At 40.5% G+C, this 20,549-nt stretch overlaps 1 protein-coding gene across 2 annotated transcripts in view; it reads left to right on the plus strand.

The window, feature by feature from the left end:
• PTPN3 (protein tyrosine phosphatase non-receptor type 3) overlaps positions 1-20,549 on the plus strand; it is a 383,873-nt gene that overhangs the window by 225,843 nt on the left and 137,481 nt on the right. For both annotated transcript variants that reach the window (XM_073678476.1, XM_073678477.1), the window contains 2 exons: positions 14,188-14,276; positions 19,412-19,475. In XM_073678476.1, the coding sequence (XP_073534577.1) occupies positions 14,188-14,276; positions 19,412-19,475 (153 nt within the window). The remainder of the gene's footprint in view (positions 1-14,187; positions 14,277-19,411; positions 19,476-20,549) is intronic.

Consider the following 20,549-nt stretch of genomic DNA (forward strand, 5'->3'; position numbering starts at 1 on the left):
GTGACTTGTATAGAGGTAAAATCATGTTCACCTCATGAGCATCTATGCCTCTTTCAATGCATCCCATTATTTTATTTGCCTTTGCAGCAGCTGCCTGACACTGGCCACCAAACGTGAGCTTGTCGTCCACCAATACACCCAGGTCTTTTTCAGTGACAGTTTTGCCCAGTGTTTTACAATTAAGCATATAATTATACATTTTATTTCCTCTGCCCAAGTGCATTACCTTACATTTATCCCCATTAAAGTTCATTTGCCATTTACTAGCCCAAGCTTCTAGTTTACATAGATCCTCCTGTAATATAGAATTGTCCTGCTCTGTATTGATTACCCTGCAGAGTTTAGTGTCATCTGCAAATATTGAAATACTACTCTGTATGCCCCCTAACAAGGTCATTAATAAATATGTTAAAAAGAAGCGGGCCCAATACTGACCCCTGTGGTACCCCACTGTTAACCGTGACCCAGTCTGAGTGTGTTCCATTAATAGCCACCCTTTGTTTCCTATCACTGAGCCAGTTCTTAACCCACCTACATATATTTTCCCCTATGCCCATTGTTCTTATTTTATGTATCAACCTTTTGTGTGGAACCGTATCAAAAGCTTTTCAAAAAAGTCCATATACACAACATCCACTACATTTCCTTGGTCTAGTCCGGAACTTGCCTCCTCATAAAAACTGATCAGATTAGTCTGACAGGAAAGATCCCTCGTAAACCCATGTTGATATTGGGTCATGAGTAGTGTTGAGCGATGCCTTCCGATATTGGGAAATATCGGACCGGATTGGATCGGACCGATACCCAAAAAAGTATCGGATATCGCCGATTCCGATACCGGAAACCAATGCAAGTCAATGGGACACAAATATCGGAATAAAAATAAACCCTTTCTTTCCTTGTAGGTTAATTCTACATGAAGGAAAACAACTAAGAATAATGTAGAATGACATGAAAAGCCGGCAATTCAGCAGCGGCATATACCGGTACTCGACAATTTAGAACAGAAAGAATAGAGCTTCACACATAGATTAGATAGATAGAAACATGTCAGTCACATATATAAGAAGTACAGTGACAGTGTTGCTTACTGTACTTGTCATTTAGTGTAAAGGATTTATTAAAAAAAATAGCAGTGTTTTCATGCACCGTCTCTTTAAAAAAGCCGGCCGGCAATTCAGCATCGGTACCCGACAATTTATAACAGAAAGAATAGAGCATCACACATAGATTAGATACATAGAAACATGTCAGTCACATATATAATAAGTACAGTGATAGTGATGATTTCAGTACTTGTAATTTTGGGTTAAAATAAAGGATTTATTAAAAAAAAATGCCGTGGGGTTCCCGGTAATTTTAGGCTCTAGCGGAGGTTAAGCAGACGGCTGGGGCAGATGTTTGAAGCCTGGGAGGGGGGTAATACCCACGGAGCTTCCCAAGCTACTAATATCAGCCCCCAGCTGAATACCTAGCCTTTACTAGCTATTAAAATGGGGGACCCCCAAAAAATGACGTGGGGTCCCCCCTATTTTAATAGCTAGCAAAGGCTAGGCAGACTGCTGGGGGCTGATATTAATAGCCCAGGAAGGGTGCCATGAATATTGGCCCCCTCCCAGGCTAGAAACACCAGCCGTCAGCCGCCCCAGAAATGGCTCATCCATAGGATGTGCCAATTCTGGCACTTAGCCTCGCTCTTCCCACTGCCCTGTAGCGGTGGCAGTGGGGTAATAGGGCTGGGGTTGATGTCCGCTTATAATGCTAGCTGACATCAAGCCCAGGTTAGTAATGGAGAGGCTTCTATAAGACACCCCCGTTACTAACCCCATAGTCAAAGTTTAAAAAAAACACAAACACCCAGGATAAAGTCCTTTAATTGAAATAAAGACACAATTCTTTATTGTTCTAAATTAAACCATACTTACCATCACACCCATTCCAGCTGAAGCCAACAATCTCCTGCAATAAAAGTAAAATAATAAAGCAACCTCATCCTTACCTTTCCATGGTTCCCACGACGGCTCCAGCTCTGCTACATTCACATGACAGGCTGGATTGCAGCCGAAAGCTGCCATCCAGCTTGCCATGCCGCAGAGACTGAGAAGCTCCGGCATGCTTGCGCTCCTCAGTGTCTGGCTGTGACGGCATCCAGATGAGCCGAGTTCATGTCCAATGAACTCCGCTCACCTCATGCACGTCACTGACAGCGTGGGAAAATTCTCCTGCGCTTGCAGTGAGCGTGAGAGAATTCTCCTGCTGAAGCGCTGAGCGCAGGAGAATTTTCCCTCCTGACTAAGCCACTCCCAGGGCGAAACACGCGTCGATGCTGCCACACATCCCCCCAGCACTTTAGGACACGCTGCCTCAAATTCTGTTTATATGGCACAAAGTAACTTATATCCTATAGAGTTGCTACTCTTGACCTAATTGTGATGTTACTTGTATAGCGCTGCCTCAAATTCTGTTTATATGGCACAAGGTAACTAATATCCTATAGAGTTGCTACTCTTGACCTGATTGTGATGTTACTTGCATAGCGCTATTTTCCCACTTATATTTATATGTATCATTGCCGCATTTTTTGATGCTCTATGACCTGTTACTCTGCTATTGGTCCACTTCTTAATATTATTACCTTGAGTATTGCATTCTATATTCTTCTTTTTGCCATGATTGTTATTGTCAGTGAGGGCATAGACTGATATTATTATGTCTGCCTTCACTTTTATGTCTTTTGATTGGCAGCTTACAATCACATCTGTCTTATTCCTTATGCTGGTTCAGGGATGTTAGTCTCCTTGCAGGGTTTTATATATCTAACCCTGCATTCATAGCTGTCCTACCATCTCATGTCCTTCCCTCTTTTTTCTATTTATATTCTCATGTAATTTTTATATTTTCTAATAAAATTGATATTTTGGATTCAAATCCCTCTCATGTCATTTTGGGGTCTACTAACATGTGGATTGAGATATAATTTACTTATAGGGGAGATCCCTCCCTTCTATTTAACCTTCTCCTCTCCAATATAGACTATTAATCAGTTTTTCTAGTTTTCTAGGGATCATAGACCATATACTATATGGCTAGTTTGTAGGTTTTTAACTTCTTATATATGTGACTGACATGTTTCTATGTATCTAATCTATGTGTGATGCTCTATTCTTTCTATTCTGAATTGCCGGCCGGCTTTTTTAAAGAGACTGTGCATGAAAACACTATTATTTTTTTAAATAAATCCTTTAACACTAAATGACAAGTACAGTAAGCTGAGCGCTGCCATCCAGCTTGTCATCCTTCAGAGACACTGCAGAGCGCAGGCACGCCGATACCGCGAATATCGGTCGATACCCGATATTTCAGTATCGGAATGCTCAACACTAGTCATGAGGTTATTCTTCTTCAGATACTCTAGTATAGCATCTCTTAGGAAACCCTCCAGGATTTTACCTACAGTAGAGGTTCAGCTTACTGGCCTATAATTTCCAAGTTCGGTTTTTGTCCCCTTTTTGAATATTGGCACCACATTTGCTATTCGCCAGTCCTGTGGTACAGACCCTGTTATTATGGAATCTTTAAAGATTAAAAATAATGGTCTATCTATGACGTTACTTAATTCCTGAAGTACTTGCAGCTGTATCCCATCCGGGCTCGGGGATTTGTCAACTTTAGTGATTTTTAGACACCACCGTACTTCCTGCTGGGTTAAGCAAGTGACATTTAATGGAGAATTTTTGTCATCACCAATCATGTTTTCTGTCATGCGATTTTCTTGTGTAAATACTGTTGAAAAAAAGTCATTTAGCATATTGGCTTTTTCCTCATTCCTCTTCCACCATTTCACCCAGACTATTTTTAAGGGGGCCAACACTATCATTTTTTAGTTTTTTACTATTTATGTAGTTAAAGAATATTTTGGGATTATTTTTACTTTCTCTGGCAATGAGTCTCTCTGTCTCAATCTTTGCTGCCTTGATTTGGGTCTTACAGAATTTATTTAATTTTCTGTATTTATTTAATGCCTCATCACTACCTACTTGCTTTAGTTCTCTAAATGCTTTTTTTGTCACTTATTGCGCCCCTTACAGCTCTATTTAGCCATAGTAGTTTCCTCCTATTTCTAGCATGTTTATTCCCATAGGGTATATATTGTGCACAGCACCTATTCAGGATGCTAATAAATGTCTCCCATTTGCTTTGTGTAGTTTTATGTCTCAGGATATCGTCCCAGTTTGTTGCACTAAGTTCATCTCTCAACCGTTTTAAATTTGCCTTCCTGAAGTTTAGTGTCCTTGTAACCCCTCTACTACACATCTTATTAAAGGATACATGAAAACTTATTATTTTGTGATCACTATTACCCAAATGACCCCCAACTCGTATATTGGATATGCGGTCTGGCCTGTTGGTTAATATTAGGTCTAGCAGTGCCCCCTTCTTGTTGGGTCCTGAACCAGTTGTGAACGGTAATGGTCTCTCAAAGTTGTCAAAAACCTATTACCTTTGCTTGAACTACAGGTTTCTGTTCCCCAATGTATTTCAGGGTAGTTGAAGTCCCCCATAATAGTGACTTCCCCTTGAGTCGCTGCTTCATCTATTTGCTTTATGAGGATATTCTCCGCTGCTTCCATTATTTTTGGAGACTTATAACAAACCCCTATCAGTAATTTATTATTTTTCCCCCTCCCCTTATCTCCACCCACAGGGACTCTACATTTTTATTAGGTTCACATATATTCTCACTCAAGATGGGTTTTAAGGATGATTTTACATATAAACACACCCCCCCCCCCCCCCGCTTGTTTGTACGGTCATTTCTGAACAGACTATAGCCCTGTAAATTAAGTGCCCAGTCATGGCTCTCGTCCAGCCATGTCTCAGATATCCCCACCAAGTCATAATTATTGTCCAACAAAATTAATTCTAATTCTTCCATTTTGTTTGTGAGGCTTCTGGCATTAGTGTATATGCATTTTATGTATCTCTCTGTACCTCTATTCCTTCTTACTATATTAACTCTTCTAACCCCACCCTCAATTTCTTTATTTGTGCCCAGGTCACTATCTGCACTGTCTTCCCCACCTATAAAATGAATACCCCCCCCCCAATCCCTAGTTTAAACACTCCTCCAGCCTTCTAGACATTTTCTCCCCCAGCACAGCTGCATCCTCCCCATTGAGGTGCAGCCCGTCCCTAGCGTAGAATCTGTAGCCAACTGAGAAGTCGGCCCAGTTCTCCAGGAACTCAAACCCCTCCTTCCTACACTAATTCCTGAGCCACTTATTTATCTCCCTAATCTCCTGTTGCCTCTCTGGCTTGACACATGGTACAGTTAGTATTTCAGAGAATTCCACCTTGGAGGTCCTTGCTTTAAACTTGCTGCCTAATTCCCTGAAATCATCTTTAAGGACCTTCCACCTACCTCTAACTTTGTCATTTGTGCCAATTTGCACCATGACCGCTGGGTCCTCACCAGCCCCTCCCAGTAATCTGTCAACCCAATCAGCGATGTGCCGGACTCGAGCGCCAGGTAGGCAGCACACTATTCGACATTCCTTGTCTTTGTGACATATTGCCCTATCTGTTCCCCTAATAATTGAGTCCCCCACTACCAGCCTGGCCTGCCCTGCTCTCCTATTTCCCCCCTTACTGGAGGTGACACTTCTCCGGCTTTCAGAGGACATGCCTTGCTGCAGCAGTGCTACTGTTAGAACCCTCCTGTTTTTTTTTTTTCCTACTTGTGTTTTGCGATCATGTGACCACCTGCCTTTATATTCCAGCTCCACCCTTTTGGCTGTGCTGAACTTCAGTGTTTGACTGTTTCTCTAGCCAGGTGCTTCGGTGCCTTTCTCTGTCAGTTCGCTTGGTCCTTCTAGGACCTCTAATACCTTTTTGTCAGTTTGTCTTTTTGTGTTCTGCAACAATTTCTCTGTTTAGGAGGTGTCCCAGTCCTTAGTTCTTTTAGGGACCACTCCCCTTATGCTATAGGTCTTCGTTCAGACTAGCTGAGGACAAAGGCGGGTCTGTTCGCTAGGAACAGGAAGCCCGCTACATCGTAGGGATTCAGCTTAGTCTTACTGTAGGGACAGCTTTCCCCTATCTTTCCTTAGTACTTGTTGCAGATCATAACAGCTACCCCTGTACTGACACCCCCCTCATCTGCCAACTTTGCAAACTTATTGGGGTGTTCCAGATCAGGACTAGCCTCCCTGGCACTCTTACCTCTACCCCTCTTCTAACTGTCACCCAGCTAGCTGCCTTACTGTCCTGCAGCTCCCTACTACCACCCTCCCCCACATCTACCCCAGTGAGCAGCTGCTCAGTGAGCAGCAGACTCCTTTCCATATTGTCAATGGATCTCAGTGTTGCCAGCTGCTTATTTAGATCCAGTACCTGGGCTTCCAAACGCACAACGTGCACACATCTCGCACAGCAGTATGCACCCATGACCGGCTGTTCAAGGATTGCATACATGTGGCAAGATGTACACTGGATAGCATTGTCAATAATGGAGCTCATTTCCTAATGGGGATTACACTAGACAGAAATGTTAAGTAAAAAGAAATGTAAAGAATTAATAAAATACAGACAGCAATTCAGTCCAAATTCCTCCCTTCCAAACTCCCTGAATCCACGTCACTGAAAAACAAGTCACACACTTACTTCCTTTTGCACTTACACTCCGGTCACACTCAAGCTCGTTCACACTCGTTAAGGATGAAGATTTAAAGAGGTTTTTTTTTTCCCTTTTAGCAGCAATCCAACCTACAGCTCAATGCACTTCCAAAGGACTGGATGCCCCAGCCAGCTGCCCCTTTATAAAACATTAATTATGACCCCTCGCCCTTAATTAACCCCTTGTGAGTATAGCTATACCTCAGGATTTAAGTGCAATGTAGTTAACCCTTAAATACACAAGTAGTAAAATAAGAGACTATAAAACTGTAGAGAGAAAATTAGTTTTATTGGGCTTGTTAAAACCTAACAGGTAGAAAAGCACTCAGCAGTTTACAATTCAAAAACTCACAGCAATTCACACACGTATTTTCTGCAGGATTCCTAAATACCTCTTCACTGAAAAACAAGTCACACACTTACTTCCGTTTGCACTTACGCTCCGGTCACACTCAGCTCGTTCACACTCGCTAAGGAAGACGATTTAGGCTTATGTGCCCACGATTGCGAAATGAAGCGGAAAATTTCCGCTTCATTTCTACATGTCCTTGCCCGTAAAAACGCGTGCAGAATTTGACACGCGTTTTTCGCGCGTTTTTGAAGCGTTTTGCACATGCGGAATTGCCTTACGTTTTCTAATGCATTGAGAAGGCAGTTCCACATGCGTAAACGCACAAATAATGGACATGCTGCAGAATTTTTTGCACATCAAAAACGCTGCGGAAAATTCCTCAGCATGGGCATTGAAATTGCGGATTTTCATTGGGGACCATGGGAGAAGGATCACCAAGCGTTTTACAAGCGTTTACGCTGCAAAAATTCCGCAGCAAAAACGCTTGAAAAACGCATCGTGGGCACGGACCCATAAAGAGGTTGTTTTTTTTTTTTCCCTTTTAGCAGCAATCCACCCTACAGCTCAATGCACTACCACATAACAAACAAGATTTTCCAGCCAATTCTTGATAAAAATATTTCAAAAACTTTTATTCCATATGATAAAAATTACAGATAAGCAGGATTTGTAGATAATCTGAGCTGCTGGTATACCCATATAATAGATCCAAGTCCAGACGGAGGTGTTAGTGTTTTTTCTTTATTTAGTCTATGCATTTTGAGGTACTACAGACTTCTTGGTTAATGGCTTTTTTGTCCTGATAAAGAAATTTGTAGTACTTTGAAACACGTCAGCTGAATGAAGAAAAAACGCTAATACCTTCTGTCCTGACTTGGATCTATTATATTGGCATACCAGCAGCATTCATTATTCACAAATCTTCCTTATCTGTGATTTCTCGGTTTGATGACCCGTTGGACCTTGAGCAGCTGGATTTATATGTCGTGGAAATATGTATGCCCAACTGAATCAGGTTAGCATAACCTTTTTGTAACACCTTTATCCCCCCCTGGATAAGACTCAATCCTATTGCGCTGTTTTTCTTCTTAGTTTTTCCTTATATGATAAAAATTGGCACGCACAACAAAGGAAAGTCTTTATTTTCTGCAGGATGGGGATTCTGTTTGTTCACTTGGCTCAATTTCCAAGAGCAATATACAGTCCTGCTCATTGTTATTGGCACCCATGAAGTTTAAGTACATAATGTAGAATACCTCCTCAAAAAAATGAATCAAGTGAAACAGTTTTTTTGTGTAGAGCACTTCGTGTTACATACAAAAAAGCAAATGATAAACAATAATTTAAAGCAAAAACAATGGGAGGGAAAAATAGAAAAACCTAAAGCTTGCTGTGTCACTGCCATTGGTACCCTTTACTTTAATTTAGTATGGAAACACATTTTGATTCGCCTGTGGTAAATCTCAAAAGAGATTCACTTGTGATTAATTGTCGTGCCCATGTGACATAAATTAGCCAATGAATTATGACTTCAGTGTTTTAAAAGCCACATGGTAGGCCCTGTTCCTTTGTCACAATGGTGAAGACAAAGGAGCTGTCTGAGGACAAGAGAACTTCTATTAGCAAACACAAGACTTCCAAAGGGTATAAGGCCATCTCCAAAGACCTTGGTGTACCAGTTTCAACAGTGTGCAATGTTATTAAGAAGTTTGCCAAGCAAGGAACCATCAAGAACCTCCCTGGATGTGGAGGAAAGAGGAAAATTGCCAAGAGATATCTTCGAAGGTTGGTGCGAATGGTGGAAAAAACACCACATCAAACATTCAAAGACCTGAAGGCCAACCTGAAGCATTTTGGAGTCATGGTTTCAACAAGTACCATAGGCCGCAAACTAAACCAATCAGAGCTTTATGGGCGAAGGCCAAGGAATAAACCATTGCTGAAGAAAATACATAAAAAGAAATGCCTGATCTTTGCCAAAGAGTACCTTGACAAACCACAATCCTTCTGGGAAAATGTTCTGTGGACAGATGAAACAAATAGAGCTTTTAGGCAATGCAAAGCAAGAGTTTGTTTACAGATGGCGTAATGAAGCTTATAAGGGAAATAACACCTTACCAACAGTTAAGCATGGTGGAGGATCCATAATGCTGTGGGGTTGCTTTGCTGCGTCTGGTACTGGAGGCCTTGACCGTTTCACAGGAAACATGAAATCAGAGAATTATCAAGAGATTTTAGAGCGAAATGTCCTACCCAGTGTAAGAAAACTTGGTTTAAGTCGAAGATCATGGGTCCTCCAGCAAGACAATGACCCAAAGCACACATACAAAAGTACACAGGAATGGATGAAAAATAAAAAATGGACTGTTTTAAAATGGCCAGCAATGAGTCCTGACCTCAATCCCATTGAAAATCTTTGGGGTGAGCTGAAATCTGCCATGGGGAAAAAGAACCCTGCAAACATCCAAGAGCTTGAACTAACTGCAAAGGAAGAGTGGGAGAAAATTCCAGCTGAGAAGTGCAAGAAGCTTACAGATGGCTACAAGAAAGATTTGGAGGTTGTCAGCAATGCCAAAGGGTGTGCAACCAAGTATTAATTAGGGGTGCCTTTATTTCTGCACATGCAGTTTATTCAGTTTTTTCTTTGAAATTGCAACATGTAAGTTGAAAAACAATGTTTTATTGTTGTTACGTTGGACCACTATTTAAAAAAAATCCTGAGGATATAACTTTGGTACATTTCCATTTATTTCTGAAAATATGGTACAGCCTATGAAAAAATGAAGGGGTGCCAATAATGGTGAGCAGCACTGTAAGTCCTCCTTCTGTTTTCTGCCAGTCCACTTTACCAGATTGTAACCTTCAGGCAACAGGGTATCTAATCTCTGTATAGCCACTGGCTCCTAATCAACCCAAGGCTGAATTCTCACAAACTACTGTGACTTGGCTACAGCTTCTCATAAAGCCCACACAGACTTGGCTTCTCTCAGGGCTCAGAGGTTAACTTTTCTGTGCAGTAGATCTGAAGCTGGCTGACATCTGGAGCTTACATCACACTTTTGTGCTGTGCAGTCATAGAGCAGTGCTTACAAGCTCACTATGAAAAAGCTTTTAACACTAGGACTACTGGACTCGTGACCCCGCCTAGAACTACTGAAAGGAGTCATTTTGACTCCTTGCTTGTTTTCGTTGATTTTTAGAGTTTCATTTGTGGTTATTTATTAATAATTATATTTTTTGTAATGTATTATTATTGTGAGATTCAACAGTAATGCTTTTGATTGTTTTTTTTCTGCTTTTCTTATTTTTCTACAGAAAATAACAATAATTATAATAGACGTTTTTCAAACATTTTTTTTTATTCAAGTGCACACATATAAACAACAACTGAAGAACAAAAAGCAGAGAAAATGTAGGTGGAGGAGCATAAAAATGAAAATATGGCGCAGAATTCACCTTCTAAACATTTGGTGTTTCGCATTTTAGGCATTGCCTTTGATTTATGGCAGTACATTGCCCACACAAAGACTTACCACAAGTCTTACAATTTCCGACAGATCTATTTTTCTTGCACTTTTCTTTGATCTGGCAAAATTTTGTTTGAACCATCACTTCTGAGCATGTAGAAACTTGGGACGTGGAACCCTTTTCCCTATCTGTGACATAAGGACCACTCAACTCTCTCACAAGCGTTTGCAAAAATGCCTTGCGTGACATTTTTTGGTGGGTAATCTCCTTGAATATTATCCATGCATTTATACCCGCAAAGTCTAAGGCATTTTCAAATGCATGAACAGGCCATCTCCTTGTGCATGTTCGTGTGGTATATTTTCGTGCCATCTGATCCACTACATCTACTCCATATTTTGTTTCATTGTAAAACTTTACCGTTTCTGGAGTTTTTTTAGCGGAATCAGACGCAACAACAACATCTGGATGGACGGAACTCAAAATGACAACATTTTTGTTGGGCTTTCCTTGATATACTGTAAGTGTAAAATTGTCTTCATTTCTAAACACTTTAGTGTTGTACAATTCCTCTTTCATGGATTTTATTTCTTTAGGCACTTCTCGTCTTATCTTGTTCAGTGTTCCCACGATGGTTGTTCCTTTGCTTTTTAGCTGTTTAGCTAATTTTACTGAAGTAAAATAATTATCGGTTGTAACATTGCGACCTTTTTTCAAAAACGGGTCCAATAACTTCATTACCACATGGTCAGCTAAACGGTCCTCAGCACGGCGTGTGTCATCTTTGCCTAGATAAGGGAAGCCATTTGCCAGATATTTGCTCCTCTTATCAACAGCTAGCCAATATTTGTGGCCATATTTATCTGGTTTGGAAGGCATGTACTGCGTGAATGGACACCTAGTTTTGCTTGGGAAAAGTTGCTCATCCACCGTTATGTATGGGCCAGGTTTGTAACACGCAATACAATTTTCAATAAACCTGTCCCACACAGTAGAAAATAGAGCAAACTTTTCCGTTTGCAGTCTCTCCGATCGAGTAGATTTCTCATCAAATCTGAGAAACCTCATAATTTCAACAAAGCGGTCCCTAGACATTGTCGCTTTGCAAAACGGTATTCCCCAGTCATTACACCAAATACTGCTAATCGAGTGACGGTTCGTGCCAGATATTCCACGAGCATAGAATATCGCAATGAATGCATCTAGCTCCTCATCAGATAGAGTAAACTGTAAATTATTGTTCCTGCATGCTTCTGCAAGCGTACAGTTCTTTATATGTGTCAATATATATGAATCAAAAAATAAACGCCATGCGCTCAAAGGACTATCGATAATGATATTTCTTCTGGCGTATCCTGTAGGGCCAGGTGCTTCTCGAAGAATATTTTGGCTGTCACGCCTACCAGGCAAGTGTTCTCCAATTTCAACAGGTTTCCATTGAATACCATCCGCTGAAACTAGTATTCCTTCAGATTCGCCTTCTCTGGTGTTTGTTGTTGCATTACCTTCGCCGCCATCGTTATCTGTTGTTCTTTCATTTCTGGGACGTTTTGCTGATTTTTTCTGTCCACGACCAGGAGGATGGTCACGAGGCAACATAACTGCATGAGCCCGATCCCCAGTTGATGTGCTTGGAATATCTGGAAAAAAGTTGATGAATATTTAGAATTTTTGTTTTGTAAGGGTCCGTGCACACTGGCTGGATTAGCGGCGGAATATCCGACCGGATATTCTCACCACAATCCGGCCCGTACCTGCCCGCTCAGGTACAGAGCGGAGTTTCATACCTGAAGCTCCGCTCCGAACCCCGGGCTGGAGCCGCTGTCTGGGACGGAGCCGTGCTCGTGCGTAAGCAAGCGCTGCTCTGTCCCTGACAGCGGCTCCAGCCCGGGGTTCGGAGCGGAGCTTCAGGCATGAGCGGGCAGGTACGGCCTGTATTGCGGCAAGAATATCCAGATGGCTATTCAGCCAGAATTCTGCTAGTGTGCACAGGCCCTAACTCAGTGTGTGGAAGAACAAATAAATACACATAACTACTTCCCTTCTGGATTTGTTCCTTCTGAGTCTTCAGATTCACTTGATATGTTCTGAGGAATGAAATCTTCATCACTGTCAGAATCAAATACATGTTCCTGCAATTCGGATTCCGATTCATCCTCCGGTATGGATTGCAAAGTAGCCAGAATATCCTGAGGCTTTATCAAACGTCTTCTCTCCATATTCCTCACAAATTCCATAATTCTATATAGTTCCCTGCTGAAAAATAGAAATGAAATGAAAACTAAAAGAAATAATAACTGTTCTGCCACCTTCAAAAGTAGGTGGGCTGAATCAGTTGACAGACAGCTAAACTATTTCATAACAATTCATACCTGTATGAGTCTTCAGAGCTCGTATGTCTGCGTCTGTTCTCTTTGTCTCTTCAGCTGAACTGAAAGTAAAGTTACTATCCAGAATACTGTCTCCTGCTAGGACCTTAGAAAAACACCACCCTTCATTAGCATAAGATAAGAGCCTAGAGTAAACAAGCTATTTTGTTCAGCATTACACAGTAATACAAGCAGGTAAAACACAAGGAAAATGTGAAAAGTTGACATGTAAATTGAACTACATCTATATGAACATCAGGGTAAATAAGACAGAGTGAAAAAATTATGCACAAAACTTTATAGCAACATTTAGTGACAAAAGGACCTCAAAATATAGTAGGGAGTCAAAATGACTCCCTTCACTAGTTCTTGGTAAATTTTGAAAAAAACGCGCAAATTTTTCACCAAAATTATTTATTCTCACAAAATCTTTTTTCACATCATATTTGAGGAAAAGTTACCGAGTTTCAAGCCGGAATTCTGAAAAATGTAGTCACAGAAGAGAAATAAAAAACGAAAGGAGTCAAAATGACTCCATCAGTAGTTCTAGTGTTAAGCTCTGCTCTGCGCCTGGCTGTTTCCCTTGCATTGAGCAGTAAACAAAATAAAAAAACAGAGATATTGAGAGAACGGGGCCAAATTTTAATAACCAATAAATTTTGAAGTTACTTGTTGCAAAATTACCCATCTCAGAAGATGAGAAGAACTCAAAGTCTCACACAGTCCACACAATCTGTGCTATCGCTCATCTCAGTACTGACATCTCACACAGTCCATTCAGACTTCACAAAACTGACGCCCATCAGAGCTGAAGTCACTCTTCATCCAGACAGTCTTTTAGATACTTACTCCCTGTCTGCATGTCCATGAGAGCTGTCTGCCTCCCTCATGTTCTAGCACCTCAGATTCCTTGGGACATTTGTACTTGTTCCAGCCTTCATCCCACCATTATTCCTACAATGGAAAAGTCAATGCCTACAGGTCTTGCAGGCCAACATGTAGACTATACTTCTGTATAATACAGTGTATGGTTGTCAGTGTTATGCATGCATGATTTTCACCAACCTATGACAAAAAGTAATAAATTATCATTTTAAAGTGTGTTACTTTTTTTTCCTTAATTTTAAACAAATTTGTGTCAAACATTGTGTAAACCAAGCTTGAGACTATTGGTCAATATTTTGTCTCTTTGGTACAAGCTGCATAAACCTGCATATTAACTAACTAACTAACTAACATATTAACAATTAATTAATTGCTGTTAAATTGCCATTATAAATAATGGCACTAATGTTGCTTTATTTGCTGACTTTTTCTCTCCAGGATCTTCATAACTTGGATCTAATAATTGGAATAGCCTCTGGTGGTATAGCAGTTTATAGGAAACAGATTTGTACCAGCTTTTATCCCTGGTAAATGCATATTTTTCTAAATATATATATGGTGACATATTATGCTGATTTTATTTTCAACAATGTTGAATTTACATTTGACGTACCAGTATTGCCTATGTTTTTATGCCGTTCTGTAAATTTTACAACACACAAGCTTTAATGCTGTTACTTTTGATTCAAGATGATCTAGATCAGATATAATGTACAACATTCCTGTACACGTTAAAATGAATCTGTCAGCAGGTTTTTGCTATGTGATCTGAAGATAGCAGGAGATATTGGCTTAAACACAGAATTCAGGGATGTGTCACTTGTCAAAGTGCGTGCTGTTGTTTACTGACTGTGAAGGATTTATCACTAAGGATTAACATTGTGGGGTTACACTAGTCTGACCACGCCCCTCCTGTGATAAGCACCTCACTGTCCATGGACTTTGTACATACAGAGCCTGGTAGGGGCGGGGCTAGCTTTCTCAGCTTTGCTTTATTTTTAATTTAAAAGCTCAACGGCTGCACCCAGTAATGTAAGTGATACATCGTTGGATTCAGCTTCTCTTTGCCTGCATCATGCTGCTCTCAGATGATGTAGCAAAACCTGCTGACAGATTCTCTTTAAATCTCAGTTGCCAACCATCATTTTACTTTTTTTTCTGGACAAATTGGGTAAAAATCACAGATGGCTAACCTTTCTTACAGACAGTTTAGAAAATTGAAAGTTAATTATAACAAATGCAAACAACATGTTTCTGCAAGTAAAAACACTAATACGAGCTTGTTTACAATGTTAAATGTGAACAAATCTAAAAAAAATCACAATAGGGTCAAGTCAATTTAGTCTGTATTTTAATGTTACAACACATAGCAAATATTCTGCCAGGAAAACGGTACTAAATGATAACTATTGCAATAGAATAAGGCCACTTTCACATGCTAATGCTGTATGTATCCAAAAACAGTATGTGGAGGTTCCCATGGGAATATCTGTTCACTTTAATAAGGCTAAAAGAATACAAAAGATGAAATCTTGGACTGCGTTTGATCTGATTATTATTTTTTTTTGTTCAACACCGTACTATGCCATTGTGTCCCGCAAGAAACATGAATACTGAAGGACACATTTAGATAGTTTTTGAGTATTCAAATGACCCCTGACGAAATGTCGAGTATTAATGTGATATGAAGATGCCTTAAAGGCATTGCCCCTTTCAGTTAATATTCTGCCTGCATTCACCTTCCCGGGTCCACCAAAGGGTGTCCGCCGCTGCTCCCAGTGTCTGGCATTGGATGTGATGCTGATGTTACGTCGACAGCGCGGTAGAAAATCTGTGAGCTAAGCCGCTTAGCCTACTGATTGGTGTTGGCGTGACATCAGCGCCGAAGTCAATGTGGGAAACTGTGGTGAAGACTCGTCGGTGGACCTTGAGAAGATGAGTACAGTGCAGTTTGTTATTTTTTATACATAACATTAGCTGAAACTGTAGTGTAAATTAAAGGGAACTTGACACTTGATTCATGGTGCCCAAATCACAAGCACCATGAATCAGTCTGGCTACATCATTGTAGCCTTGTATGTTTTACTCCGAAATGCTGCAGACTTTGACCCTGATCTCTTTGAATGAAAAGTCTCCGTATTTACACACACAGGGAGAGACCTGACAGTCTAGAGCAGTGGTGGGCAATTAATTTTCCCGAGGGGCCACATGAGAGACCGTGACTGTTGTGGAGGGTCAAACCAATAGGCTGAAATAAATTTTGCTCAATATTAATATTAACATATTAAATTTTAATTATTATATTATTAATGATTATATTCATATTAATTGTATCACTTAATATTGAGCAGAATTGGGTATCTTGACATCTCGCTATATACTGTTTGAGCCCCACACAGCCCCCCCATGTCCAGTATGGGATCCTCCTTCCATGTCCAGTATGGGAGCCTCCCCCCATGTCCAGCCAAACATTCCAAACCCATAAAGAAGACCACCAAATACTTACCTCGCTCCCATTCCCCCGCTGATTGGTGGAAGAGGTGGGCGACGGCCCCTCCTCCACCAATGCATTCACTGTGGATTGAGATTAACCGCGGATGGAGACAGCTGAGCGGTGACAGCGGGTGGATGGGAAGGGCACAGTGCAGTCCATGGGCTATTGTTATCAGCCCCTTGGCTGTCTCAGTCTGCAGGCCGGATTGGAACAGCGAGAGGGCCAGATGTGGCCCAAGGGCCACACTTTGCCCAGTTCTGGTCTACAGCATTGGGGCATGGAGAAGTCCCCTAGTGACCGACCTCTAACTAACTAGTCTTCCGAGACAGTTACTGCAGTGTTTCGGAGAAAAACAGATATGGCTGTAATAACACAACCATGGATTGGGCAGCATAAATCTGATCACAAGTTCCTTCTTACAGTGAATATTTATAGTTCTAGTATTTTCTAATGTACTCTTTATTGCTTGTTTCAAAGCCATTGCAGCCAGATGGACCTTGCAATCTTAAGTTTTCGGCTGCTGTGATAGAACTGAAAATTGGCAATCAGACACCTGTGAAGCCAGCACAATGGTGTGCCCATGTGCCAATGTTAGCTCATGCGCTAGTGCAATGGGCTACTTCCCACACAGACCTCAGGTTAGTGTGGAAAAAATCGCACCCAGAACTAGTCTGATCTGATGTATTGACCAGACTAGTGCAGAGAAATAGTAGGCAGCTCCTGCACCCGTCCAGTATGCGGATGAGAACATGGAGAACACTGGTGTGCAAAGTTTAGCAATCATCTGAACGATTCCTTTCAATAATGTTCTGCGGTATGTATGGTGGTAACTGAGGAGAGAAATGAACCCCATTCTATAAACATTAATAGAGGGAGAGCAACATGCAAGACAGGAGACCTAGTTTCCACTTCTTTGTGACTTCGGCCATGATCCCACTATCAGTATTTAGTCAGTATTCGGTATTTTTTCTCAGAAGTGGGAGCCAAAACTAGGAGTGGGTGATAAATGCAGAATTGGTGACTTGTTTCTATTATACCTTTTCTCTGATTGTTCCTCACCTGGTTTTGGCTCCCACTCCTGAGAAAAAATACTGATCGAATACTGACCAAATACCGATAGTGGGGCCGCGGCCTAAGCTGAATGCTATTTGTTCAGTTTTTATCCTGCTAGTGACTCATCATCCTTCTCTGTGATGCACTCTTCCTTTCTAGAGAGTCTAGAGTTTACATACAAGCACCGTTTTTGCAGCATTTTTTGTGAAGTATTTTTATGCAAATTAAAAGCTGCTTTTTACAGGACCAGTACAAGCTATGGAGATGTTATGTCTCTTGCTCATGCTGTTTTTTCCTGACTGAATTTGAGAACTTCAGTGATTTTTTAAATCTGCAGCATGTCAATTCTTTCTGCATTTTTGCAGCGTTTTTTCACACCTAAAAAGCAATGGGAAAGTGGAAAAACACTTCAAAAAACCAAACAACATTTTTGATTGCTTTTTTGGTGAATAGACCATAGAACTAACTTTATTAAACATGTACTGTCGACAAAGTAATCCACACCCAAAAAACACTGGAAAAAATGCCAAGATAAATGAATGTTTTGAACGCAGCACTTTTATTATCAAGAGAGCAGGTTTTGGCTGCAGAAAGAAAAAAACACAGCAGAAACGCTGCATATGAACATGGCCTTACTCTTAAACATTTCCTTAAGTAGCCTTTACTCTAAAATAGTCACTTGCTTAAACTTTTATGACAATTAGTTACAAATTAGTTTAATATTTCTTGGAAGGTGTTCTAATACCAGAGGTATCAAGTGGCATATTTTATATTTAGATTTTTTTTTATTTGATACTGCCATGTTCAGTCAGAAACTATAACCGTATAACTATGATGACTTAAAGGGGTTGTCCGATTAAAGGAAAAAAAAATAAAACATGGATGAACTTAAAATAAGAAACTATGGCATACTCGCCTTCAAATGCCATTATATAGCCCAGGCTTCTCCGGATGTTTGCATTGGCTCAGGAAAGCTTTGCATGCTCCATTTGGAAGTCACAGGACCACTGCAGCCTATGATTAGCTGCAGAGGTTAAGTGATTAGAAGAGTGCATCATCAGATGCAGATCTTGAGAGTGGTCTGCGCTGTATCCATTGGAGTGCTGGAAGGTGAGAATGGCACAATTTTTATTTTAAAGGGAATCTGTCAGCAGGTTTTTGCTATTTAATCTGGGTGCAGCTTAGTGCAGGAGCTGAGAGCCTGATTACAGGAATGCGTGCGGTAGTTTCAATCCAATCAGTGTTTTATCAGTAGGAGATTATCACTATATGACTGTACAGGCAAGTCAGGCTGATTTGTTGAACCTCACCCCCCCAACTGATTGGCAGATTGGGGGCTGTACACAGGAGGCTCCCAATCAGGGATGTGGGTGGACTTATACACAGCTCAGAAGTTTTAGCTCTGCTACACCTACATCAGACAAAAGAGACAGGGATTCTATCAAAACTGCGCCAAGCAATCCGGTAAATGGCATATCCCTGGAATGAGGCTCTCTGTCTCTACATTATGCTGCTATCAGATTCCATAGCAAAATCCTGCTGACAGATTCTCTTTAAGCCCATCCATGCCTTACATTTTTTTTTTACTAAATCAGACCAAGGAGTTTTCCATTTTCAAGAAAGTTGTCACCAGGCACAATTTGATATAAAAAAAATAAAGGCAAACTGAGGTTTACTCACCCTCCCTGAATCCAGGGCCGAGTCTTCGCCACTGTTCCTGGTATTTGGTGTTGTCTGCAGCACTGATGTTATGTAGTCAATGCTGCAGCCAATCTTTGAGTTCAGCCACTGAGCTCAGTGATTGACTGCAGCGTTGCCAATATGACATCAGTGCTGCACACAATAACAGACACCAGGAGCAGCGGTGAATACTCAGAACAAGGAGACGGTGAGTAAAGTACAAATTTTTTTTAATATATATATATATATATATATATATATATATATATATATATATATATATATATATATATATATATATATACAAAAAAACTGCGCCTGGAGACTCAACTTTCCTGAAAACAGAAAACTTCTGTAATGTAATTGTTTGATTTTTTTTTTTTTTTTTATCATACTGAACTTTAGTAAACCGTTTTCTACAATTTTTTTTTATAGGGTAAACATTTTGAAAATCTCTTTCAAACGAAAAAAGTTTTTCATACAGCAACGTCTGAAACATGTAAGTGACTTTTTTTTCTGTCTTGAACACATAGCATAAAATTCTAAATAATTGTGTCCATCGCAATCATCCATCTTTCTCTAAAGACAGTGCATTTGAAGCCATTTGTTTATGAGAACATTATAATGTTATTGCCTCGTATGCTGGATTAGTGTAGGAATTAGCGATCAGACCATAACCGGTTGCATATGATTTATGCGTATTTGTAGAAACTATGTTCATGTACAATCATCAGATTTATGTATATTAAAGGGGTTGTCCAGTCTAAATTGATAAGTCTGTAGTCACTCTGTGTGCCTACAGACCTATGAATTCCATCAGCCAGAACCCGTCTAGTGGGCGCGGCCTTGCTTAATACAAGGGTATGGAGCAAGGCCGTGCCCACTAGTCAGGCTCTGGCCTTGAGTATGCATATTGCCTATGTACCCGGCCGCCCCTGATCAGAAACTGGTTAATCCTCGCAGAGTGCACTGGGGGGGATTCATAAGTCTGCAGTTACAGAGTGACTGAAGACTTATCAATTTAGACTGGACAACCCCTTTAATCCATTCACTATGATTGGCAAGAATATTTTTCTAGTTTCATTCTCTAAGACTCTGCTGTATGTACATCACATAGGAAACACTGAGTCTGCTTTATACATCACATAGGAGACAATGAGACTGCTGTATATACATCACATAGAATACACTGATATTGCTGTATGCATCACATAGGATATATTGAGAATCTGCAGTATATATAAAATAGGAAAAACTGAGACTGTTGTATACATTACATAGGATATATTGAGAATCTGCAGTATATCTCACATAGGATACACTGAAACTGCTGTGATATCAAATAGGATAAATTGAGTGTTGTATACATTACATAGGATAAACTGAGACTGCTGTATGTATATCACATAGGATACACTGATACTGCTGTATACATCACATTAGATACATACTGTTGTATACATCACATAAGACACACAGTGACTCTACTGTATACAACAAATAATATACACTTTGACTGCTGAATACATCAGGCCAGCAGCTTTATGCCACTAATTACACTGGCACATAGACT

The sequence above is a fragment of the Phyllobates terribilis genome, unplaced genomic scaffold (genome assembly GCF_046119375.1).
Source record: "Phyllobates terribilis strain yellow unplaced genomic scaffold, ASM4611937v1 Scaffold_4__5_contigs__length_816908805, whole genome shotgun sequence".
Lineage (NCBI taxonomy): Eukaryota > Metazoa > Chordata > Amphibia > Anura > Dendrobatidae > Phyllobates > Phyllobates terribilis.